The sequence below is a fragment of the Electrophorus electricus genome, chromosome 14, assembly GCF_041902795.1.
Source record: "Electrophorus electricus isolate QZ-2024a chromosome 14, ASM4190279v1, whole genome shotgun sequence".
Classification (NCBI taxonomy): Eukaryota; Metazoa; Chordata; class Actinopteri; order Gymnotiformes; family Gymnotidae; genus Electrophorus; species Electrophorus electricus.
Genome location: NC_137510.1, coordinates 21,392,501 through 21,419,230, shown reverse-complemented (window position 1 = coordinate 21,419,230; position 26,730 = coordinate 21,392,501). Strand labels below are relative to the sequence as shown.

The 26,730-nt window shown below is 41.5% G+C and overlaps 2 protein-coding genes across 14 annotated transcripts in view; both read right to left on the bottom strand.

Annotated features, from left to right (window-relative positions):
* Nucleotides 1-439: 439 nt before the first annotated feature.
* On the bottom strand, nt 440-7,142 carry sema4aa (sema domain, immunoglobulin domain (Ig), transmembrane domain (TM) and short cytoplasmic domain, (semaphorin) 4Aa). Of its 4 annotated transcripts, XM_026999946.3 has the most exons (14): nt 6,884-7,141; nt 5,313-5,473; nt 5,083-5,136; nt 4,740-4,835; nt 4,549-4,642; nt 4,172-4,291; nt 3,955-4,082; nt 3,124-3,305; nt 2,874-3,015; nt 2,540-2,729; nt 2,289-2,404; nt 1,741-1,904; nt 1,385-1,458; nt 440-1,281 (listed from the first exon to the last, which is right to left on the bottom strand). In XM_026999946.3, the coding sequence occupies exons 1-14, from the start codon at nt 6,978-6,980 to the stop codon at nt 812-814; spliced, it is 2,088 nt and encodes a 695-aa protein (XP_026855747.2). In that variant the 5' UTR covers nt 6,981-7,141; the 3' UTR covers nt 440-811. The 4 variants fall into 4 exon arrangements, with proteins under 4 accessions (XP_026855747.2, XP_026855748.2, XP_081552987.1 ...); XM_081696860.1 differs by lacking the exon at nt 440-1,281 and having other exon boundaries at nt 1,704-1,904; nt 6,884-7,142; XM_081696861.1 differs by lacking the exons at nt 1,385-1,458; nt 1,741-1,904 and having other exon boundaries at nt 1,139-1,281; nt 6,884-7,142.
* A 2,741-nt stretch (nt 7,143-9,883) lies between these two features.
* Nucleotides 9,884-26,730, bottom strand: part of adam15 (ADAM metallopeptidase domain 15) — a 23,534-nt gene continuing 6,687 nt past the window's right edge. Inside the window, exons 1-24 of one of the 10 annotated variants that reach the window (XM_081696212.1) lie at nt 25,854-26,730; nt 24,519-24,595; nt 24,312-24,390; nt 23,870-23,946; nt 22,933-23,143; nt 22,384-22,449; nt 20,850-20,921; nt 20,171-20,340; nt 19,923-20,007; nt 19,654-19,802; nt 19,087-19,264; nt 18,611-18,703; nt 18,264-18,459; nt 17,825-17,933; nt 16,095-16,278; nt 15,691-15,768; nt 15,280-15,391; nt 14,982-15,132; nt 13,994-14,102; nt 12,774-12,842; nt 12,498-12,578; nt 11,454-11,522; nt 11,026-11,198; nt 9,884-10,837 (exon numbers count right to left, since the gene is read on the bottom strand). The exon at nt 25,854-26,730 is cut by the window's right edge and continues 3,048 nt beyond it. In XM_081696212.1, the coding sequence (XP_081552338.1) occupies nt 10,768-10,837; nt 11,026-11,198; nt 11,454-11,522; nt 12,498-12,578; nt 12,774-12,842; nt 13,994-14,102; nt 14,982-15,132; nt 15,280-15,391; nt 15,691-15,768; nt 16,095-16,278; nt 17,825-17,933; nt 18,264-18,459; nt 18,611-18,703; nt 19,087-19,264; nt 19,654-19,802; nt 19,923-20,007; nt 20,171-20,340; nt 20,850-20,921; nt 22,384-22,449; nt 22,933-23,143; nt 23,870-23,946; nt 24,312-24,390; nt 24,519-24,595; nt 25,854-25,919 (2,724 nt within the window). In that variant the 5' untranslated portion in view covers nt 25,920-26,730 and the 3' untranslated portion in view covers nt 9,884-10,767. Of the gene's footprint in view, nt 10,838-11,025; nt 11,199-11,453; nt 11,523-12,497; nt 12,579-12,773; nt 12,843-13,993; nt 14,103-14,981; nt 15,133-15,279; nt 15,392-15,690; nt 15,769-16,094; nt 16,279-17,824; nt 17,934-18,263; nt 18,460-18,610; nt 18,704-19,086; nt 19,265-19,653; nt 19,803-19,922; nt 20,008-20,170; nt 20,341-20,849; nt 20,922-22,383; nt 22,450-22,932; nt 23,144-23,869; nt 23,947-24,311; nt 24,391-24,518; nt 24,596-25,853 lie in introns of those variants that run through there. The other 9 variants (XM_026999981.3, XM_081696216.1, XM_081696208.1 and 6 more) reach the window with 9 other exon arrangements.

Here is a 26,730-nt window from a genome sequence, read left to right as displayed (position 1 = left end):
CATATAGATCTAGGTGTAAGGTATAACCACTGTTTTGCTTGGTAGTGGGTTTGTGCTTGTTTTTGTGTTAGTCAGGAAGTACATGTAGTGTTGTGTGTTTTTGATTTGTCTGTTTCCACAGTTCAGGTAGCTGTTTGTTTTAGCTGTGGTTGCACCTGTAGTTGAGACTCACTTGAAGATATTGTGAATACCACGTCTTGTTGAGGGTATGTGCAAGTTTTACCACGGTGTTCTGTTTTGGTGTCTTTCCAATATACTTATCCCATTTACATATGTATTCTATTATGTATTCATTCATCCATTCAGTTATGGTCTGTGCCATAACTGGGAGTAACACACATAGGTCACACAAATATATATGAATACAAGATCAAATTGCACATTTTCAGTCTTCAGGTGGAAACCACCTTGATCCACAAGCAATGAATGAATCAATAAAACAGATAAATGACTATTTATACATAGTAATCACTGGACAGACATGCGCACACATAAAAACCTTGACAGGTATACTTTAGGGAGTATAATAATTTCATACTAGTCAAGTCCATCTCAAAATCTATAAAAATCCATAATACTTTTATATATTTACATATTATATGCCCAGAATGATCTCCCCCGTCGCAATGAAAAACTTTTAATAAAAGACTAGTTTTAAAGTTGTTTTATAATACAGCAAGAAAATTGGCCCACCTATTCATCCACTCTCTACTGCTTCTGTTCTTGAAGACTCCATAGTTCAGATGGCAATGATGCATGCTTATGTATAGTCATATATTATGGTCATCATAACATTTCTTCACCCTAAGGCTTAGCTTGCACTACTTATCCTAGAGAGTTCATTACATTCAGGGCTAGCAGTACTGCGGCTCTGTCTCTGCACACAGAATATGCTAACAGCAAGCACGCACATACATAAAACAAGCAGAAAGGAAACCACTACCATCTCAACATAGTAGTTCTTTGGCTGCGTGAGAGGTAGACTGCTATTCAAAGTGTCTTCATCCAAAGAATGCACTGAGTGATTTGAGGAACCCAGGGAGTGAGGCTTCAGCGAGAAAACGGCCAAGGTTCTCTGGAGACCCTGCTTTTCAGAGACGCAGTGGAACTCCACAGCAGTGTTTGGAGTGACGAGCACAAGCAGGTTGTCTTTTCGCTGCTGTAGGTAGTGCGACTGGGGTACGATGCTGTGATTAGAGAACCTCCAGCTTACGCGTTCTAGGCCGGAGCTTGAGGCACATGGTAGCATCACCCACTCGTAATGATGGGCATGGATCACCTCTGGATAAGGGACACAGAAACAAACACTGGCAGAATGGCAGACTACTCAGTTCAGTGCTTCACAATAGAAACTTTGGAATGTAAAACTGAAAAGAGTATTTACTTCTTGGGACAAGTGTGCCACTTTCTGAGTCTTTACACTGATCTGTGAAATTGCCATTCTCCACATCCTGGCATCTGTGTTCCAGCAAACGTGCACACACACACACACACACACACACACACACACACACACACACACACACACACACACACACACACACACACACACACACACACACACACAGAGACCAATGGAGATGGAGAACATTGCACAAATTTTAAATGTTCTAAATCTCATCTATTACTAAAATATGTGTAGAGTAAAAAAAAAAAAAAGTATTGGAATGCACCCATTATGTGTGCTGTGTCTAAGAGACTACCTGAAAAACCTTTCAGGTCATTATCCAGTAAACTCACAAATTAGGATTCACGTTGTACAGTTGGATACACTTTTTGCTCTGTGAGTTCCAGCCACAAAATGGGTCCTGAGCCAACACACACTCTGCACAACTGGAGTAGAAGGAGCAGTTTGACACAGGCACCCTAATCACACCTTCCGAGGAGCCAACAAACACCATGCCCTATATGGGAACACCAGAATCTCTCTTAAGGCATCAGACATTAGCGTAAAGAAGTGTAAGGTGGCCACACAGTGCATGTCGGCAGACCTTAACCTATCATCTCTTCCAGTTCCCATCACACCTGCATGGCCAGCTAGGGAGATAAGTACTGCATATCCAAATTTATTTTATCTACACAGCAGTGACAGGACTGTGATCACAAACGTAAAGCAAAGATCACTGTGGAACTGGTATTCAAGCACCATATTTGAATACCTCTAGTGGAAAGCCTTGCTGTCTGGTTTAGCTGTACTTGGGCCTGGAACAGAATGGGGCTCTTTGAAAACTGGGCGAGGTATGTATTGAAATAATGATGATTGTAAATGGTGTGGAATGCTTTAAAACCTTGGCGATGGAGACAAGGATGCTTTTGATGGTCTGTGGTGACTTGAAGAGTTGGATTGCCTCGATGATGTGATATCCGTCTTTTAGCAAGACAATTTTGTGAAGAAATCCACTCTCTAGAGAGATGATTTCCAAGAGGATTGAAAAAGTTAGCTAGCTAGCTAAGTAAATAACTGTAAGAGAAAAGAAAATTGATTTTGTAATAGGATTGTCTCAGCCAAAATGGATATTTCCTCTTGAAGTTCCCTCACCGGTAAGCAGGTAAAGGATGGTGTACATGCGGCCGTTGGCAGCCTGGACTCTCTGTGCTGTGATGCGGCTGTACAGCTCCTCTTTGGATGTTAAAAGCTGCTTATGTCCCACAGCCTGTATATTATTAACTGTTAGGAAGGATTTTTTCACCAAGTTCAGTATATGGTCACTGGCATTATGTAACCCACACTGCAAAAGAAGATATTTCATTATTACAATTACATTTTAGACTTTCAACATTGAAGGTGCTGAAGATATAAGGTAACGTATGATAAGACAAAAATTGTAAGATAACATAAAGGTAAGATATGTCAAAAAATTAGACCAGGTTACTTTGCCCAATATAGCGTCTCTGTTACGTTGCACTTTCCATTCACCAGTTTCCACAATGTAAGTTTTATAATTTGCTGAGAACGCTGCTTTAATATCTGCTAGTCTAAAAGCACACACTGCTGACTGGCCAGATGTCAAAGCCCTGAGGATGAGCAAGAGAGAAAGACAATAAATAAAAAATGGCACATATACAGTGTATGCATGACCTTCAGAATCAGGTTACTGAATAAATAGAGGGATTTGTATAGACCACTGAGAGGTGAAGATGCCGTAGAACAGTGTATTATCAGGGGATTTGGCATCAGCCGCTGGCACCGTTACAATGTCCTGGAGCAGATTAAAAGGCAACTGCTCCTGCGCCTGGCATACAAGATGAGACTTAGCAAACGATGTCCAGCGCTTCTGAAGGACCCGTTCGCCACCGTTGTCATCCTGCAAAATGAGTCTTAAATAAATAAAACACATTATAAAAAATCTTTTGACAGTGTGACATAATATCACGACCAGATGTGATGTTAAAAGCCCAAGTGTAACGGCCAAGTGTAACAACATTTAAAGTAACACATAAAGTCTTGACTGAAATGTTTGATTCCCCTGTGATGCTTGACAGCACTTTAAGTGAAAGGGAACCTGACATGCATTTCATGTGGGACGACCTTCACATATCGTCATGTGTCATAAGTTCTGGGCTTTTCAAACAGGGTTATGTCTAATACTTGCTCGCGAGCTCCATATACTTGCTCTCAGGTCACATTATGTTATCAGTTCTGCCTGTCTTGGTTTTCAAACTTGCTTTGAACTCTTCTCCAGTGACCAGAATTTTGGGATCGGTTTCACCGCAGAGGACACATGTAGTCCTGTGATTCTGGCTAAAATATTACTAGAAAACAGTTGCTTTATGCTGCTTCTTGGGGGCATGCGGATGCAAGTGCATCCCGATGTAGTGACAGAGAGAGATAGTGATTTGGCCACAACAGCAACAACCTACCGGGTGTGCTGGATTTCAGAGTATAAGCATTTAACAGCAAATAGCTAATGTACAGCAGTACCCAGATGAGAACGAGGAGAATGGCATGCTTACGATACAGACTTGGGCCACCCGTGTCACAGTGAATTTGTTCATGAAGTTGTACTCAGTTCCAGCTTCCCTGAAAAAAAACAGCACCTTCCCCTCGCTGGGAATGTAAGAGGAACTGATGAATGTAGCACCTAGCAGGAAAAAAGAGAGAGTGCTCATCTCAGTGTCATGGCTCGCCGCGAGCAGGGCTTAAAATGGCAAAAGTTAGAGGAAGACAAACCTTTTTGTACTCTAGAATTATCTGAAAGTTGTAGGTCGTTTTTGTCATCACTGAAATAGCGGGAGATGACAGGCGTCTTTCCAAAATAGTCATTTGTTGTGGCAGTATACAGTTTTCCATCTGTAGGTAATGGCAAAAAAAAAAAGAAAAAAAAAGAAACATGAAATGACACTTAAAATCATCCCCAGAGTGCATCTCAAATTCAAATGCAGAGTTCTTTTACTACGATCTCAGTGTTTTCTCTATGCAGACAGGCGTTTAATGTGTAATGTGTTTACACAAGAATGTAGTGTGTTTTTCTCTTCTGTTGATGTGTAATAAGATGCCGCCTAGATTGTGAACCGAGACCGTACAGTCTGCATCCCACAGGTCCTCACCAACAACAAGAGCTGTGCTCCTCTCACTTGCGTTGTAAGGGCAGTGACCTTTGACATGCTCTGGCTTTTTACTGACCTTCAAAGAATCTACTGTCTAAGAGAGTGACATTGGGTAAACTGAGGTTAAGCCATACATATCAGCAGAAAACCAGGAGAAAATTTGCTACTCAAATAATAGGACTGGGCCTTACAAGAATTGTATATTGAGGTTTAAATGCCCATGATCCGCAAGCATACAGATGAGTGGAGTTGATAAATTGCAAAATTCGGATGAAGTTGGCACAATTCTGCAGAGTTGGAGGGAAAAAAAACTAATCACATACCCACAGAACACATTAATTAGGTGACCTTAATATAATCTTTAAATCAACCTTTGATTTTTAAGGGAGAAGAGAAATTAGCCAAATAGCATCCGATGTTAATTTAAACATTCACTGAAATATTGAAATAACAGAAAACCATTATTCAGAAATGTAGCCCAAGATAGTGACCAGTATATGACTTTTTGAATAAAAATAATGAAACACACCACACCTGGTTGAACGCCAAAGAGTTACATTCAGGATTTTTAGGTGCTTCCCAGTCGAACTATAAAACATAAATTCATGTTATCCTAGTGACATATCTATAAAGTAAACTGTAAAAAAAAAAAATGAAATTACTATCTATGACTTCTTAACAAAAAGGGAAAGCTTAACAAACTCAAGGATCAAAGAAAGCTCGATTGGGATGTAATTTGTACATTATAAATTATAAATTGGAACCTTGTTTTTCAGTGTGATGCCATCAGACTGACTGACGTCTAAGGACAACACAGTGTCGCGACCCCCAACAAACAGTGTTGCAGCGTCTGGACTTAGCAGCAGGGTGGTAGTGTTTTGCACATCGCTGGCATTAAATCGCGAAAGCACTCGGCCTGGGGTTCCTGTTTGGTGGAAAGCATGACTGCTGCTGCTATGAAGCAACAAACCACAATACAAGATGATCTTTTCTTAGCAAAGCTGAAAAGAGTTTAAACAGTGAACACCATGCATAGGTACTATGTTTACCAATCAAGTGAAGGTTCTAAAATTCATCTCACAAAAAAAAATGTATTAACATATTACCACTATTACCACTATTTTTAATAAGTGAACTCTTTTTTCATAATTATGAATTTAAATACTTCTAATGTATAATTTTCATCTATTAGTAAAATGACTGAGCACATTTAAGCCAAGCCATTAAGAAATAAATCATAAATGCCAGTTACTCTGAGTTTATTGAGAAAAGGCTAGTCTGCTGTTATAATTATTGAAAATAATTTACCTGTTGTGTTATACTAATATTTCAGAGTTAATCCACAGAACAACTGAGTCATAGTGTCATAAGAACCTTTTGACTGGGTGATCTCTCTTCTTACTCAAGTCAGTATATTGTATGACTTGCTAGTTTGAATCACCCATCCTGTAAAGGGGTGGGGTGGTCTAGAAGTTTCAGAGAAAGCTCTAGTGTTATATGAGATGCACACATGCTCAGCAATACCACAATTTCTTTTTGGTAATTTTTTATCAGAGCTGCTAAAAGATGATTGATCATTATCTTATCAGCACAAATTATGTACATAATTATTATGTACAAATTATGTACATAATTTGTCAATTTTCTGTGAGACTATGAGCATTGTAGATAGCACTATTTTCTAATATCTGTGAGACATTATAGTTAACAAAATTATATGTGCTAGAACCTAAGCATGAGCAGAGGGTCTTTTTGTTAGATTTTGCTCCAACTTTAGTAAAATCAATATCTTTCAATCTTGATGGACATGAACATGTTGACATAACATTCAGTTGTTTTCAACATAGTGATGGTTTAGTACTGGGTTAAAATGGAAATGAATGATGGTTTGAATTACATTAAATCACATTTGAATCACATTAAATGCTTGACTTGGAGTTCATGAATCTCATTTGAGTAAGTAGAAGCTAAGATAAACTTAATCAGTTTGATGGATGAGACCTTTTACCGATAATTGTTTATTGTTACAATCTCTGCAATCTTTTCAAATACATCTCGACACTTCCAGCAGATTTAAATATGTTGTGCCTCAACTATCACAGTAACACAGACCTTATCTGAGGCTGTTTAGTCTATCTCTTTACAGGCCAGTGTGAAAAAAAACTTCACTTTAGGTTGTTTTGAGCTGGCTAACAATTCTTGATAGAATTTTCTGTTACTTTCCTACTTTTTAATGTACCCTTTATATTTAAGAAAGGAGGCAATGGCAAATAATAGAATAAGGATAATAAAAAAGTAAATACGCATAAATAAATTGGGTAATTTTGCTACTAACCAAAAAGAAAGGAAGTCCGGGGTGTGATGGTTTTTGAGAGATGCAGTATTCCGAAAAGGAGGACACAAATATTGCAGAATCCGTTAACACTCGTCATAGTGAGGAGAACCAGCTAGAAGGACTGCAAAAGAGACACACAATATTTCCAGAATAACAGAACAAGAAACTTTAGCAGTGGCCCACTTCTTGTTATCTCTACACTCATGAACAGGAAGGAAGGTGCTAACTGCAGGTTCATAGTTCATGTACTTCAAGTGCACGGCAGCTTGGCTATGTGTGAAATACAGTGTCATCAGAAACAGAAAAAGTCTGACCGCAACTGACAAGTGGCATACACACACACACACACACACACACACACACACACACACACACACACACACACACACACACATTTTTTTTTATTGGCTGCTGCTTCTCATTGGAGTGACTGATTTGAGTGTAAAAGCTGATTTGTGCCTGTAAAGCATTCTTGAGTTTGAGAAAGGCACTATATAAATAGACTAACACTACTACTATATATAGACTAACACTACTACTATATAAATAGACTAACAGTACTATATATATAGACTAACATACTATATAAATAGACTAACACTACTATATATATATAGACTAACATACTATATAAATAGACTAACACTACTATATATATAGACTAACATACTATATAAATAGACTAACACTACTATATATAGACTAACACTACTACTATATATAGACTAACACTACTACTATACAAATAGACTAACACTACTACTATATATAGACTAACACTACTACTATATAAATAGACTAACACTACTACTATATATAGACTAACACTACTATATATAGACTAAAATACTATATAAATAGACTAACACTACTATATATATATAGACTAACATACTATATAAATAGACTAACACTACTATATATATATAGACTAACACTACTACTATATATAGACTAACACTACTACTATATAAATAGACTAACACTACTACTATATAAATAGACTAACACTACTACTATATATAGACTAACACTACTACTATATAAATAGACTAACACTACTACTATATATAGACTAACACTACTACTATATAAATAGACTAACACTACTACTATATATAGACTAACACTACTACTATATAAATAGACTAACAGTACTATATATATAGACTAACATACTATATAAATAGACTAACACTACTATATATATATAGACTAACATACTATATAAATAGACTAACACTACTATATATATAGACTAACACTACTACTATATATAGACTAACACTACTACTATATAAATAGACTAACACTACTACTATATATAGACTAACACTACTACTATATAAATAGACTAACACTACTACTATATATAGACTAACACTACTATATATAGACTAACATACTATATAAATAGACTAACACTACTATATATATATAGACTAACATACTATATAAATAGACTAACACTACTATATATATAGACTAACATACTATATAAATAGACTAACACTACTATATAAATAGACTAACACTACTACTATATAAATAGACTAACACTACTATATATATAGACTAACACTACTACTATATATAGACTAACACTACTACTATATAAATAGACTAACACTACTACTATATATAGACTAACACTACTACTATATAAATAGACTAACAGTACTATATATATAGACTAACATACTATATAAATAGACTAACACTACTATATATATATAGACTAACATACTATATAAATAGACTAACACTACTATATATATAGACTAACATACTATATAAATAGACTAACACTACCATATATATAGACTAACACTACTACTATATATAGACTAACACTACTACTATATAAATAGACTAACACTACTACTATATATAGACTAACACTACTACTATATAAATAGACTAACACTACTACTATATATAGATTAACACTACTATATATAGACTAACATACTATATAAATAGACTAACACTACTATATATATATATATATAGACTAACACTACTATTATATAGACTAACACTACTACTATATAAATAGACTAACACTACTACTATATAAATAGACTAACACTACTACTACTAATAATATTAATAGACATGTTCATCATTCATAGCAAAAAACGCTACATCACATTGCACCAAAAATCATTTTTTGCTTCCTTTTAAAAACAATTTAAATAGCAAAATCATGAATACCATTCTTTTTAAAAAGCGTACTATTTTTGCTCGCACTCTGAACTACCTACATGCACTGTACATAAAGTAGTGGAGCGCGTTTGTAAGCTGGGCTGCCCAAGCTGGATGGGTTCTCTCGCGTCTTGGTCCTCCCAAGGTTTCTTCCTTAATCTGCCCAGAGAGTTTATCCTTGCCACTGTCGCCACTGGTTTGCTCATTAGGGATCTGGACCCAAACGTTTGTAAAGCTGCTGACGATGTGTTGTAAAAAGTGATTCGACTTTGTACTCTCCAATAGTTTCAAGTACAACAGCAGTGCAGATTTGCATGCTTATAGCAATCCGAATTTAGGTTGTATGTTGTCCTCCGTCTGTCTGTAGGTCATAAACAATTAACTGGATATAGTTAATGCCAAGAAATGTTTCTTTTTATTTAACTGCAATTTTAATTACTTTAGTACATTACTAATGAACTTAAGAAGTTTCATGGAGTTAATAGAGCGCACTGCCCATTAAGAGTTTGGGGACACCTAGCTTTTCAAAAGGTTTTTAATAAATGAACATGCTTTCTTATGTTAATTTACAAAAACATAAAAAATTAAACAAGAGGTTAATACTGAGGATGTAGATGGGAATACCGGTGGCAATGACGAAAAATGAATTAAACTAAAAATACCAATACATTCTCTTAGCAGTCATTACGGCTTCCCACACATCCTTCATTTTTCCATGCACTTCTGGAAGTCTGTGGTTAAAAGTACTAATGTGCACTACTAGTACAAAACAAAAAACAAAGCAATTCAAAATTGAAAATTCATCAATGTTGCAAGTTTATTGCATAAAAATACTGCATTGCAAGATGCACACAAATTTCTGCTTTTAGTATTTACAAAAGGCAAAAAGTCCAAACAAACGGTCGCTCCAGCTCTCTATGCGTCATTTCTCACGGCATTCATTTGACATTTTTGCTTTAAACAAGTGATGCTAGACAATGGCTTGTGCCAACCTCAGTGGACAACCTTGGGCAGCTTGCTAATGGCATTGCCATGCAGTAGGAGAGAGGGAACAGGTTACGTAATAAACCACAAACCTTCTGGATCGTTACTGAGCCGACTAGGCTGCCGCAAGTTATAGGATTCTTCCACAGGAGTCAGCTAGCGTTATAGAATATGTAATTCTCAGTTACTGGCTGAAAGTGAAGGGTACATTTCCTAGCCCTGCAATCTAGCGTTGGAGCCACAGGCTTCCAGGTCAGCCTGCAGACATCACTCGTCTGGTGGAGTCAACACTGACTCACGGGGACACGGACGCTGTAATTAGCACGCTAAGATGGCCACGTCAAACGAGTAGCATCCCCACTGTGTGCACTTTCAAGGTACTGACTGGTTAATCACTTCACATATGTCCAGGTGTTAAACAGAAGTTATTCCCAGAAGTTATTCCCAGATTCTGTGCATCGGTTCATACATTTCTTCATGGACGTGCTCTGTATTGACAGTAAAGGTCCAGTGAGATTCAGTGTGAGTTGTCCTCCAGTTTGCCTGTTTGGGGTGATTTATAAATCATAGCTCAGGCTCCGTAGAGTCCTCATCAGTGGTCAGTGCAATTAGAACTGTGGGAGTGTGCAGATCAGTGCTGGCCCCCTGGCAGACCCATACTGGGCTGCAGTGGGCTTAGGTGGGCTCATCCGTTACACCTGGGGAGGTTTGTGGAATTTCCTTGGGTGGTGTGTTGTTGTAATGGGGGGCAGCGGGGCATGTCTAGATAAAAAAGAGAAGAAAAAAAACAATCGATACTGTCTGTAATATTTTACATACTGTAAGTATACGTTTTCAAGAAATCTTTTGGCAAAATAGAAGTGAATGAAACTTTGAAATCAACACACACACACACACACACACACACACACACACACACACACACACACAAACTAGGAAAGTATGCAGACCTCACAGGAACAGCAGCAGCAGATGTGGTGAAGGAGGAAGCAGGGCCAGAAGCTGCATGGTGCCCTGCTGGCTGTGAGAGAGGGCGCAGGGGCAGGGCAGTGGGGTAACCACAGGGGTCTGCAGGCAAAGGCTTCCTGGGAACCGGAGGTCTTGGGGGACCGTGGTTTTCCATCTGAAACAGGAGGTAAGAATCCGACACTGGGTTACCAGATTGGACCGTTATGAACACTTCTGTTTTCTCTTTTCCAGACAAGGGAATTGGATCTCATTATTAGGGATGTAACATACAATTCAACGGTAGGGAAACATGAATTCAAAAGAGACCAGAACGTTTTAAAGGACTGTAGAGACGTGCTGTAGTACAGGGCCTGAGTGACGTGTACAGAGCTGTCGGCCCACTCTCTACAAGGTTGCAGGGTGCAGGTACCTCTCTGTCTGATAGGACAGGGTCGGGGGGGAGGGGCTTGCTCGGAGCAGCTGGTCGTGTCACTGTTGGCTGGAGATCCAGTAAAAGACAGGTGTTTAACAGAGAGGAGACGCAAGACACGGAGGACCACTACTCACTGCATGCCACTTCATTCTCACAACACTTATCCACCCCAAACCGACCACAGAGAATCACAGGCCATGCATTGCTCCTCATTGGACAGGGTCCCTTGATTAACCCAGGCACAAGCTTAATTGCATTATCTTCAACTAATGAACCTCAGTGCATACTATAACAAGTGACAGAGCAAATTTTCTGCTTTAATAGTCATTGCTTACACAATATTTTAAATGACCTAAGATTCCAATGATGTGTAAAGTAAACTTTTAATAAAATGTATTAATCCAATGCATCTGAATTATATGGTAACTAAAGATAGTGTATTATGTTGTTTTAATCTGTAGTTATGTGTAGATGAGTTGACATATTACCCCTTAATCACAATGATGGCATATATAAGAAATCTCACTGAGGTTGCTTGGTGTTCTTTCTTACTCTGTCTCCCGTCACAGTAAACAGAAACAGTTATACACACCGACATCAACCAACAAGCCTACAGCACATATGCACTTAAAGCAGGGTTTCATTCTATAGGTTCCAAATACAAAAGTGCAGTGTGGGAGAACACAAGCTTTTTTAATGAGCCCATTATTAAAAATGGGCTTATGCCAAACAACCTAATGACTGCCAGTTGAAGCTCTTGCTAGGAAACCCTGCCTTATAACAATCAGACCTATACCAACACCCAGTGCACCCTTCATAGCAATCTCTCAAACCATACCACAAACAAGAACACAAATACATGCACTGCCACAGGTAACTAGGCCAGAGGTCACATAGTAGTGCAACAAACGCTTTATATGGAGATGAGCAAGGACAGCTTGACACTGCAGAAGCTGAGAGTCTGCGAGACACGGAGAGGCAGATCTGTGCTAGTTAGGGCACATAAACGCACGGGCATGCGTGGCAGTAACCCGTCTCTACCTTTCGCTGCGTCTTGCTCTCTGAAGGGGCTGGGTCGGGTGGGAGGGGCTTGTTGGGGGGGTCGGGCCGTTGCCCTGCTGACTGGGGCAGCAGAGAAGGTGTTAAGCAAGTATCAAATGTTAAGAGTCTTTAGCATCCAAAGACAGTCTCCTTTAAAGTGTGCGGAGATCAGATTCTAGTGGTAGGTGGTCTAGTAAGTTGGCTACCAGCCAGAGAATGAAAGAGGGGCAGTACTCCCTTCTTCTAGCCTGCTGTCTGGCGGATGTGACAGTTTACCTGTGAGAGTTGTTTAGAGACAGGATCAGGTGGGAGAGGTTTAGTAGGAGGAGCAGGCCTGTCCTGGGCCTGACCAGGAGCGAGCATGAGGGAAAGTGAGAGGAAGAGAGGCAGGACATGCAGACATTAGGTTAAAATGGGAACGAAGAAAAAATACACATGGTTCAGTTCAAAATGAGTCAGACAAAGGAAGAGGAAGTGATTTTTTATATTAACAGAACTAGCAATGGGTTGGGGGTTAGTGGAGGCCGCCATTCGGAAGTGGAGAGTAACACAGCCTGTGGGTGATAAATATTATTATGCTGGCACTTTCCTTGCAAATATAAATGTAATGTAATGTAAGTGTTACCTTCATATCAGCAAATACCATAAAATATTGGACCGGTTTTATCAAAGCATCCTGATATTAAGATAAACTTAGCTGAGAGAGCATAATACCAAAGGGATGTAAACATTACCATTTAGCCACTGTCTTTGGGTTACGATGCATTTAGGAAACCCACGCCGTTTCAGTTACAATCAACAAACATCACGTGAGAAGTATCTACGCACGATAACTATAACTGCCGTGTTAGCAGTCTGCATGCATCTGAAGATGCTTTTTCAAACCTCATCTTTGTTTTGTTATACAAGTACCAGTCCACACCACACAAAAAGCCTGATAATGAATTCCACTTGAACAGTACTATAAACACTTTCCTTGCTTCACACCTCTATACAAATAAACCTACTAAACCACACTGACTTGAGGACAACATAGTACAAACCATATCACATACCACAAACAAACTCAAATTGTTCCTACTCACAACTCCTTTATTTTTAACATACTCTACTGTTGTAATAATGAACTATTTAATGTGCATATTAGCAGACTTACAACCCGGACACCACAGACTACTATAATTTATGATTGTATTGGACTATTATATTCTACTAAGTTACTACACCTCTGTGTCTATTATGAGTCACTTGTTTATGAATGCTGCTATCCAGTGTTGCCCATGAGAGACTGGTTCCTTTCTGAGTCTGGCTCCTACTAAGGTTTCTTCATTATGCTGCCAAGGGAGTTTTTCCTTGCCACTGCCCCCATTGGTTTTCTCGTTAGGAGGCTAGACGTGGATTCATATACAGATAACCTAAGACAACGTCTGTAGAAATAAAATGTAATTAACTGAACGTAACTGTGTGAACAGGAGTGAAGCTGGAGCAGGCTGTACCTTACTAATGGCCCGTGTGAGTGGGATGTCATTTTGGGGAGTCCACTGATACCTCAGTGGCTGGACCTGCTCGCCATTGCGTGCGCTTAGTCGCTCGATGACTGGAGTTCTGGGACATACGAGATATACACGGTCAGAACAGCAGTGAAAGCACTGAGAACAACTGTGGAGTCACATAACTGTTGCAAAACATCCAAAGGCATGTTAAAGGTACGATAACAATTTCGACTATACGTTTGGCTATTTTTATAGATGAGACTCAAATAAATACAGTCCCTTCCTTCACTGTTCCCTGTAAAGATGTCACACACAACATGCCCTCTTTTGCTATTTGTGTGCATTTGTGGGCTATATGTTTAGTTTTTCCTGATTACAGACTAGAGACTATAGCAACCACAGAGACCAGATGTCTTCCTCTGAATATACGATTTATTGATAGCTGCTGGAATGCGAGGAGAATTTCTCTAAATACCACAAAAAGTGTGTTGACTTAAAATCTCTGACCTTCCCTTGACTAGCTTGTATAGTTAGTGTACTGAGGATGTTAAAACTCTTGGCTAAGTCTGGGCTTGTTACAGAGGTAATGTCTGAGAAAAGTTGAAGTGTTAAATATAGAACTGGTATTGCTTACTGGTGAAGAAGTCTATCAGTGAACATAAATAACAAACTTGCATTTTTCTACACCCGTTCATCTAAAACCCACACTAGACACAGTTACCGTGACACTCTATTGCATATTATTGAAACAGATTAAATATGTAGAGTAATTTTGTCTTTTTCTTCTAACTGGATCATGAGTAAAATGAAGAAAAGGGAAAATCAAAACTTGAGGCTCTGTTTTGATAACACAGACAGGATTTTTTTCTAAAAAAAAAAAAAAAAATCTCTCTCTCTCTCTCTTTTCCTCTCTCTGTCCATTTGTCTCTGTTACTTTCACTTTCTCTTTCCTGTCTGTCTGTCTGTCTGTGTCTGTCTGCCACACTCTCACCGGCTTGGCTGTCTGGCCTTGCTGAAGGGTGTGTTGTTGAAACAGAAGAGGTTTCGTCGGCAGCGAGGGAACCGGAATGCCAGGAGCAGCAGCAACACTGGCAGCACGAACAAGAAGAACACCAGCAGAGCCACGCGCGTGGGATCAGAGTCTAGAGCCACACACACCCAAACACACACCCTCAGATCTCAGAGGTCTGTAGCATTTAATATGCATACGGTACCCATAGCCGCTACTGTGAACGGCAGTGAGCAAGTATGCTGATGAGGAACAGCAGGTATGCTGTGTGAGTGGACACCTCTGGGCTGGCGTAAGGGTCCACTGTCCACACTGCCCCCAGCTCCGGAGTACTGACAGTCTGGAGGAGCCCACCCCACATCACAGTGGCAGTTCTTGTTACTGTTGCACACCTACAGATGCAGAACCAGAAGTGAAGAGTACAATTTCTCACTTCCTCATGACCTCAGGCAGGGGGATTCCAGTACTGTAACTTCCTCTAATACAAAGGTGTAGTAAATTTGTGTAAAATATTTGCTAAAACAAAGAAATCCACAAAGGGTTATCTTAAGAGAAGCAGAAGAAGCAAGTCAAGAATGAAAAGGTACTACCTGCCGGATGCTAAAGGATCAGTACTAAACCGAAGAAGTAATCTAAGAGAGACCATGTTCCTCCGGAGCTCTGTAATGAGGCAAGCATGTCAGCTTCTTACCCCGTGACCGCTGCACTTCCTGTGACACTCCTCGGTACCAAACACAGATGCATCCTGACATCGCTGGTCTAAACACACCTAGGAGGGGAGCAAGACAACAATACATGTTACAGTATTACACCCATGAATGACTTATACTGAGTGAAAAGGCACAATCCCATGCAGACATACAATTAACAGATTAATTCATAAAGCTAAAATAATACCCCAGATACAAAAAACCCCCACTATTTCATTCTATTTGGGTTTCCCAAAATACATGTTCAGTACACTAGAAATACTGCATCAAAAATGATAAACAACGATATACCATTGGTATACAAGTAATTAACAGGCAAATGCACTCATATAGAGTATACAGCATATGTTCGCATTCTGTGATGGGTAACTGTGCAAACTCTCACCTTCCCAGGTGCACAGGCAGTCCCGTGAGCCACCATGGCTGGGTCAGAGACATCATCGCCTAGGTCAAAATATGCCCCTCGACAGGTGAAGTCAGTGTGGTTCAGTCTCACTACAGTTGTCTCTGCGCTCGATCCCAGAAAGGTGTAGCCTCCCTGACATTGGAGCTTACCACACTGCACATCTCTGGAGAAGGACATGACCAGGAAGCTTAGCTTTACAGAACTGGTGAGTTTTCTTTTCTCAAAGCCAGCATGTACTAAACGGGTAATTTAAATATTGGTCCCTTTCCAAGGGCTTCACTACTGAGGTCCACCACATTGCCGGTGACAGTACAAAGCATGTTGTAATGCTATAATTATTCAAACAAAATTTACACTCACCGGCCACTTTATTAAGAACAGCTGAACACTAGCTCATTTATGTCATTTAGCTATAAATCAACCATACTGCAGCAGTGCACTGCACAAAATCATGCAGACAATGCTGAAAAGCTTCACTTAGTGTTCAAGTAGCAGAATGGACAAAAAAACGACCTGAGTGACTTTGATCATGTTTGTGGGTGTCAGACAAGCTGGTCTGAGTATGTCCAAGTGCTGATCTTGAATTTTCACTCATTCACTCACTACATTTTCACAACTTTATGCAGAGCTGTGAGCAGAAATGTCCCTGGCGCCAGTTTCCCCCCCCAATTTTAGTCCGAGACGATCACCACTCGTCGGGCAATTCTCCCCCATCACACAACCATGGAGGGAAAGGGCCCTCACTCTTCTCACGCAGCAGCGGTGTAACTTGCTCAGAGGACGGTGCTACCTGCCCCCTTCTGATGTATGAGCTCACAGGCACCCACATTTGACCAGTGTTGCTGTGACAGCGAGGAGTTGCACTCTCTCTCCCTCCCTGAGAGCACAGGGATCAAACTCACATCAGAGATCACTCTCAGAATCTCCAGATGACAGGACGCACTGCTGCAGCACCCAGGAGCAGAAATGCTTTGTCACTTAATGACAGCGGGAGGACATCCAGACTGGTGTGAGCTGACAGGAAGCCTTCAGTAGCTCACCCAAGATTTACAACTGTTGTGAGCAGAAAGGCATCTCCAAACGAACACACCACGCGTAGGACCTTGAGTGCTACAGCAACCGTAGAGCACATCGGCTTGCACTGAGTCTGCAGTCGGCTCACCAAGACCGAACAACTGCAGACTGCAGACACACTGCCTAGTCGGCTGGATCTCGATGTCTGCTGTCAGAATTCTGCATAAAACAACCTGAATCCATGGACCCAATGTAACTTGAGTCAACAGCTCAAGCTGATGGCTGTGGCGTAATGGTGTAGGACACCAGAAATATATATGCCCCTCATTTGAATGCTACAACCTATTTGAGTATTGCTGCTGACCATGTGTATTCTTTTATGGCCACAATGTACCCATCTTATATAAGCAAAGCCATTTCAGACGGGTTCCACATCAGTGTACGTGAATGGCTTCCCCCTATTCAGCATTAGATCCTATTCAGTATTAAATCCTGTATAGTATTAGTGTGATGTTGCTAATAAAGTGACCCGTGAGTGCATAAATACACTCAAAACAGAACCCTAGACCCCAGAGGGTTTAATAGCCTTCACAGGAAAGCAAACAAAAGAAGATTAAGCTTCTGGGCCCATGCAGGCTGTGGTCGATTACGAAACTGTTTTCAGGTGACTCGAGCGCTCAGGTCTTGACACGTACGCACTGGAGCAGGGGATGTAGCTGCCGTCGCGCATCTGGCCACAGTTGCCGTACTTGTTGCCCTGCTTGTTTACGAAGGAGAAGCAGACGGACGGAGCACGGGTGGAGTCTGAGAAAACAGCGCACGCATGCACACACACGTGCACGTACACACACGCGCACGCACGTGCAAACACACATACGTTAATGCTCCTCACAGGACACAGGCGCTTTAGACTAGAGCCGTAATCACTCTATAGAATGAGTGATCATTTACAGCAAAAATGAATCAAACATGATTAAAATACAGAACAGCCTTTACTAAAAAGAAATAGATCCTCCTTATTTGGCTTGTGTTGTGTTTTCTTTTTAATTTTCCACTGGTCCAACAGGTCCTGACTCGTAGTGAATTTATAAACTTGAGAATGTAAACTGGATGGTGAACACAGGTGCCACTCACTGGATCCCCACAGTAGTTGGCACTGGTTGTCCAGACTGGCACACACTCCGCTGTAGCAGTAGGACGTGCCCCCCTGGCATGGCTCGCCGTTCTGGAGGAATACGTTGGCTGGGCAGTACGGGGATGTCCCACTGCAGTACTCTGGGAGATCGCACTCACCCAGAGGGTCCCGACACATCCAGCCGGCAACACGCAGCTAAGAGAGAGAGAAAGGGAGTGCAGGGGAGGAAGAAGGAGGAGGAGGAGAGCGAGAGAGCACAGAGGAAGTGCAGTGGATTATTCAAGGCAATTATCCAAGTGCGAGGTGTATATGTGGTTGAGATATACATATTTTGAGTCATACATACTTTACAGTTTTCACAGCAAATGCCATCAGAGGAACACTGGGCATCTGGAACCAGCTTACAGGTGCTGGCATTACAGCACGGATCATTACATTCCTGCGCGCGCACACACACACACACACACACAGTGAGTATTCTCTAAACAGTTTTCAGAGCAAATGAACCAACTGAACCAAAACTTGACTCATTTTTCCTGCCCCTGCTGCATAACATTTCCATCTTAAAGTGTGGCATGGGCCTGTGACATCAGGCCAAATCATGAGCCTGATTAAAGACATTTCTTTGGATTATTAATGTTTTATGATTTTAACAATGGCACTGCACAACAAACTAGCAATGTTCACAAGTCGTTTTTGTAGAGTCCAAAGTCCAGTTTCGTGACCCGTCTGAAGACTACCATCACGTGACCTAAGTGCGTTGTGGGGTTCCATGCTGGGCTAAGCCATGGCTCTGCTGGAGGATTCATTGACACGTCTTACATCCAGCAGGCCACAGTCGCACTCCTCGCCCGTCTCGATGTAGAGGTTCCCGCAGCGCGGGCCCCCCAGCAGCTCCTCGGGCTGGGGCACGTTGAAGAGGCACATGCCGCCGCCGTGTAGCAGGCTGAGGGAGAGGTCGTGCTTGCTGCAGCTGCTGAACAACTGACCGGGCATGAACCTACACGAACAGAGCACACCTGCGTGAGGAGAGATCTACATGAACAGCGCATGTGTGAGGAGAGTTCTACATGAGCTGAACACACTGTGTGAGGAGAGATCTACATGAACAGCGCATGTGTGAGGAGAGTTCTACATGAACTGAACACACTGTGTGAGGAGAGAGCTACATGAACAGCGCATGTGTGAGGAGAGTTCTACATGAGCTGAACACACTGTGTGAGGAGAGAGCTACATGAACAGCGCACACCTGTGTGAGGGGAGATCTGTGTATGGGGAGCCTAGGTTTCTTCATCAACTATTCTCTTTTCCTTATACACCCACACGCACAAACACGCATGCGCACAAACACACACCCACACGCACACGCACGCGTGCGCACGCACATACCCTGTGGAGGGCTCCATGATGCAGCCGCCAAGGCGGGGCTCATTTTGGCACTGGCAGCCACGTTCGGTTGTGTCGTGGCTCATGCCCAGGTTGTGGCCGAGCTCGTGCGCCACCGTGGAAGCCACACCCAGCACGCTCACCAGATGGTCCTGTGAGACAGAGAGGGGCGGAGCCAATCAGAGCAGCATGTTCCTCGCCAGCTGTTTGAGATGAAAAAAACCCATCGAGAAGGGGTGGCTATCTGGTGTTGCAATGTCATCAAGTCTCACCACATTAACTCCTCCAGATCTGTCCTTGGAGCACATGGAGGACTGAGAGGCCATGCCCACTGTGGTACCGTCAAACGACTCGCCACTGTTGCAAAATCAATAAACCCTCAAGTATACTCTCTACTCTCTAAGAGGAGGAAATCCATTTAGAAAGCAAACAGGCGACATTTATTTCTTCTGGATCATTTTTATTGCTTATGAAATAACACCCTTCCTGCCTACATTATGTATAATTAATCAGAGCCTACATGATTAGCTGCGCGTTGTCATGGCGTAGCCGTGGCAGCAGCTCTCTGGTCCTCCATTCCAGGAAGCGGTTGAGCGTGTCAGTGGGACTCTTATCTACGAGGATTTTATCTCGGTGGCTCCAGATCTCCAGGCCCAGGAGGGCCACGCGCACGTTCAGCGGCCGGTAGAACTGATCCGTGCAGGGCGCAAGGGGAACAAGTGAAGAATAAATCAGTTCTAAATGTCGCTAAAGTTGTCACATCATACTCAAGGTTTCCAAGAGAACTATTCACAAACAAAAAGCCATTAGGTTCTAAAAATTCAGCCAAATCATAAAATGCCCTTTCATATGCCTTAAGAAGTAGTAAGGAGCATTTTGCCTAATTCCTGGTAAATGAAAAACATGCACTAGCTTGCTGGTCTTACATTCAAAGCGTTTTTGCTTCTTTCTAACAGTAAAAACTTTTTACCATTCAATAAAACAGTTTCTGTATTAATTATAATGAAACATTAATTAAAAATGCTAACTGATGCTCTATTAAATAGATCTCATAGGTATGACATACATATATATATATATATATATATATATATATATATATATATATATATATATATATATATATATATATATATATATATATATATATATATGTAAACCAATAGCACAATATTATCAAAACTAAATTCCTAACTTACCCAGTCTACCTGGTTGGCCACATCCAGCATGCGATAAATAATAGTCTTGTTGTTCTTCTGATAATTTAGGTACTGTATGCAAGAAAATCAATGTAACCACTATATTTAATTAACTAACAAAGTTATGATGACGTACAGAAGCCACACTAAGTGTAATAAGGACCTACACATTGTCAGCACGTGCCCCTACTGAACATACATGGGGCAGTAACAAAATACATGCTGCACATCCGTATTGGCTGAAACAATATCACCTTTTCTCTGGCACAACATTTCAATAAAAGACACATGCTTACTGGCTACAGCACAGTCCATGAGTCTCGGTTTGGACACAAAACGCACATCCTAACTGAGACTCATGGACTGTGCTGCAGCTGGAAGGCCTCTTCAGGATCAGTCCAGTCTGGACTTCAGTGCATGGGATTTGAAATCATGAGCTTAAAAGTGCACTATGCCAACTTTAGTTCAAGGATCTGTACTGGGTGAATCAGTTTTCTCAATACAAGGTCCTTTGTTCACACAGCACCAGAGGTAATTAAAAATATCATCATATAGGCTTCATGTTTCATGACCATGTGACCCTTAGACCTCAGTGGATGCAGGGTATCTTCTCTGCCTGGCTTCTGATTGCTGCTATCGTGGTGTCCGTTGTCGGTCAGAGGAGCATGCCCCCCCCTTTGAGTCTTGGTTCCTCTCCAGGTTTCTTCCTCGTGCTCTTAGGGAGCTTTTCCTTGCCACTGACGCCCTTGGCTTGCTCGCTGGGGGCTTGGACTTGACATTTGTAAAGCTGCTTTATGACGAGGGCTGTTGTAAAAAGCGCTATAAATAAATACATTTGACTTTGACTATTTTACCACCATTTTTGTTTCTTCTTTTTTAGGATTTTGCTTTCAATGTCCTTTTGAGCAAATAAAATACATCCTCAGTGGGATTCAAGTCACTGACTCACCTAGTTAAGAGCATTACTTTTTGTTCATGGACAAACTGCATCTTTGCTTTTAACGGTATGTTTGGGGCCATTCTGCTGCTGTAATGTGGAGCAACATTCGGTGAATTCTGAGCCATTTGGTTGAATATGAAGCTGTTCTTGCAGCTTACCAGTGTACTATAGAGTTGCGCAATATTTCTCATTGATTCATTCAGATTTGTAAGCCTCACGGTGGTCTGCCCTGCCAGGAATGACACTTCCTGCTCTTTCTGTAATACACTCCAGATGCAGCATTCAGAATCAAATCTTGACCTTCAGTTAATTTTCTTGAATTACGATGCTGAAGTAACAACGTAATGACTCCCAGCTGCTAAGAAACAACAGGGCATCCAACAGTCAAAATAATTTTGTCTCCCTACAATGGAAGGGTTGTGTGTAAAATGGCCGCTCTCAACATATGTCAATGCCATGACTCACCCAGTGTGGACACACATCCTCAAATCAAAGTTGACACTTTGCACTTTGCAGAACCAAACCAACATAATCTGTATTTGTTCAAACTATTATAGTCTACACAATGTAAGAACAACAGAAATGCTCACTCACCTCCTTGTGATCAGCAACAAGCACCAGTTCAATATATTTGGTCTCTGAAAGAATATCTCTTTTACTCTGTAAAACAGAACCTCTGTTTTCAATGAGTGCAGGACTAGGGAGTCTCTTCATATTAAAATTAAAGTAACTGCCGGCACAAAGGCAAACACCCACACAGAATACACATATTTACACACACACACACACACTCACAAACACACACACACAAAAACACACACACACAAAAACACACACACACACAGACACACACACACACAGACACACACACACACAGACACACACACACACAGACACACACACACACAGACACACACACACACAGACACACACACACACAGACACACACACACACAGACACACACACACACACAGACACACACACACACACAGACACACACACACACACAGACACACACACACACAGACACACACACACACAGACACACACACACACAGACACACACACACACAGACACACACACACACACACACACACACACACACACACACACAAATGCAGAGCTTCATCGCATCCCTCACCCTGTGCATGTGTGGGGTGAACTGAATGGGGGGTATGGAGGTGTGAGAAACCCCACAGTCACCCGACTCAGAACTTCGCTGGTGGATCGGGTAGAGCAGGTGCATCCCCCTCTCCTCTTCTGATCTTCCACGCCCCTCCACTCCTTCATCCTCTTCCTCTTCATCAGGCTGCAGCTCAAAGCTTAAACTAGCATTAACTATTATCACTCCCCTATAGAGATAAACATGAGATAAGCATAATATTGAATTCCCATTTTCAGTAACATGTCAGATTATATTACTGGATATACATGAAAGCTTAAACCCATCTCTTGTGCCAATATAAGTCAAAGACATTTGACCAAGATGTCCTACATTTTAGGGGCACTGCAGACATTACTTCATTAAGCACATGGTCCATCCGTGTGGATGAGTGCCAGTGGGAATTACTGCAATGCTTACAGCTCTGCACAAGAAACCCTTCACCAGCCCCCAGCACACACTCATGAGTTCAGTCCCAGGTATGGCCCCAGAATGAAATTGCACTGGGTGGGGAATTCCCTGCTTCATCTACGGTAGACAGAAATTCATGCCCCTTTTTCAAACTTATATATTCCCTCACATGCCTCTAATCATCTTCCAGGTCTTCACCCCCTTTATTTCCCAGTTGTTGGGTTTCCACAAGTCTATGCTCAGACAGGGCTGCAACTTAGGTATAAGATCACTCATTTGCAACTATATGCTACACTCTAGAACAGAACTTTACAAGGAAGAGTTCCAACACAAGCACAACCAATACTGACGATTAGAGAACCAATACACACAGGGATCAGAGAATCGTCTAGGTAGTAAAGCGCCATAGCATCAAAGCAGTTAAAAACAACCCCCGTCGGTGGACGTTTTTTCCTAACAGACACAGGGGAGGAGGACCAGTGAGAGGAAGTACTGCGGTCCTTACCGTAAGCCAGCACAGGTGCTAACTGCCACACGGGACAGAGAGAACCCTCTCACTGAGCCATGGTAGTAACAGTGAGTCTGAGAACAGAGCCCAAATGAGGTCAATTCAATATTTAATTTCCCTTTAGTCACTCCAGCTACCCGCCCATCCGCACACACCCACACACAATGCTCATAATAGTAACATGACTTTCAGCATTTAGTTAAGCAAATACACTGTTAGAATGCAGTAATGGCCTCCAGTCAAAATACAGTGGACACCACTTGGCCCTTTAGCAGCCCCTTGAATCCTGCACGCTCCTGCATCCATAGAAATGCCGACTCAGTGGACGGTTCTGCTGCTAGGGCTGACTAATCATGTACTTCACTCACCTGTGCCACTAATGCATACATTATGCAAATTTACAGCAAATCATATTCATGAATGAGAGAAATAAACAGACCACTGGACCCTCCTCCATGGACACCCCAGTCCCATTTGGCAAGTAGTAGAAGATATTGGGTGGCGCAGGCAACAGATTCCTGCAGAGTCCAGACAATGTGAGTGAGGAGGTGGAGCACAAGCAGATGAATAAACATAAGGGTAGACAAGCTGGATATCTGGGAGTGTTTCCATCATATGATGTATGTCTGGGACTGTGTAGACTCACTGGTTTTTCTCCAAGTCTAGCAGGAGGAGGATGTCTCCCACTTGCAGACCACAAAGCAATGTGTCTGGGTGACCATTCTGGAAAAAAAAGATAGCAAATAAAAAGAAATGCACCAAGCACTTTTTAAACCATTTGGCACTACAGGTGTAAAATCATAGACTGGCATAAAAATTGTGCATCAGCAATACTACAGAAGTCTGACCACAGGCTTCTTAAAGTTGGTGGAATATTATAGGTTGTCATAGAATGTCAGAGTTTGGTTTAAAGCCCTGAGGTGTTAATGATAACCTTCAAAAACACATTTCAGAACAATATCCACTACAGGTAATATTGAAGTGCTGGAGTCAACAGACATTTTAGTGGAATTAGTCCATCCCCATGATGTATGAGAATGGGAATCTGTGTACAGCATTGTCTATAGCTGGTGATCTTTCTCACATAGTCCACTCCTGTCATAGCGGCCAATTTTAGACCTATGCAATCATAAAAAAAATTTATTCCAAAGGTCATTTTGGTGGTCAGTGCTAATATGAGGTGATCCAATGGAACAATGAGATGTAAGCTTAATAAGGGATTTTAAGGTTTTATCATGTAGGAGTAATTTAATGACAGTGTAATTGATTGTTATACTGTGGTGTGTATGTGCAAGAATTTGCTGTGTCGGTTTCAAATAAAGTGCTTTGTAAGGGGAAAATAAAAAGCGATTTTCTATATAATTCATAACACACTGCAGAAATAAACTAGCAGCTGAATGAAACAATGATTTCTTATTGATTGTTTATTGCTTAAAGTGTTGGAGCTTTTTGGCTAGTTACTACACCTTATAATTTGCTGTTCTTTTTATAATACGTTTTCTGGTGTTATTACTTGAGAATAGGTTTGTTTATAAATGGCTCGGTATTAAATTACATTAGTGCCATGTCACAGTGGTGTAGTGTAACGTGATAATGTGATGATATATAATCGTCTTAAAATATCATGCAACACAGAGAATTGCTTTAATAGGCTTTTTGATTAACACTATCACCGTATGTCCACTTCCCTGATACCTATGCAGTTTAAAAAAAAAAAAAAAAAAAAGGGCTCATAGTGCATGCGGTCCGATCCTGTAGTCATATTAGCACACAAAAGTGATATCTCGCTAATCGGATTCTCAGCTTCATAAGGCGAGATGGGGAGAACCTCTCCTTCTCGCCCTTCCTGATCGCAGAGCACACCCCACACACAATCACTGGCAGGAAAGGTCTGCTGACTGAGTAGGGTGGTGGAGCAGCCTTCGCGTCCCCTCTGTGCACACTCAGCGCCACAGCCCATCAGTGTCTGGCTATCCCTCACCTCACTCTTTGCACTCTCATTTCCCCTGTTGATGCGCCTCCCCCGCACTCCTTCCTGCATACACATGCTGACTCACACACACGCGCACAAACACACACGCGCGCGGACAAAACACAGACTCAAACGCATCCCTACCCCCCCCCCCCCGGTGAAAAAGTGAAACCCCCGTGAGCTTCCTGCGGAGATGCCGCCTCCGTTTCCTGCTTTTCTCCTCTGCTTCCCCACGGGAACAGAGGGCTTCATGTCTGGGCTCTCTCAGCCCTGCACACAGCAGCTGTGTCAGAAGAATACCACCATTATCACATAGTACAGACTAACTGGCACCAGCGCTTTGTTTATAGGCCAGCCTGGATGCTAACCACTCTTATTGGAGCAAATCTTTCTAGCCTGGGGGTCAATCCTGCTTGATGGGTTTTCATTCTGAACTGGTGTTGATAAATATATGCTGATGCTTTGGCTGTTTTTTGGCAGGGACTGAGGCTAGGAGGAGCTTCCAGTCACGACACAAGTTCAACAAATCACAGAGGTTTGCTTTAGGATAAATGTGATTCAAAGATTATTTGCTCAGTCCATCCTCACAGCTGATGGTGATTCAAAGCTCATTCAGTCAGTTTCTAGTCAAGGTTATAATCTTAGAGAAAGTAGACTAAAATAACTCTACTCATGCCAAATACACTTGCTCCAGCTAAGGGTCAAGGGTCATATTAAACACGGGCCAAAAGAGGTTGTTTTCTGTATGCCGATAGGCCAAACACACCCACAAGCATATATCTTCAAGCTTATGACCATAATAAGTAGATGGCTGTGGTGAAGAGCTTAATCACAAATGCCTGGGAGTGCAAGCGATTCTGATTGAGTGGATCCAATGTCTGAGCTA

Excerpts from the sequence above, each read along its gene's own strand:
- sema4aa (XM_026999946.3), bottom strand. The coding sequence starts at position 6,980 with ATGACGAGTGTTAACGGATTCTGCAATATTTGTGTCCTCCTTTTCGGA. Across the intron at positions 4,836-5,082 it reads ACTCTTTGGCGTTCAACCAG|AATTGTGCCAACTTCATCCG; the intron begins GTGTGGTGTGTT and ends CCAACTCTGCAG. Across the intron at positions 1,459-1,740 it reads TACAACGTGAATCCTAATTT|ATGCCAGGATGTGGAGAATG; the intron begins GTGAGTTTACTG and ends GCTGGAACACAG.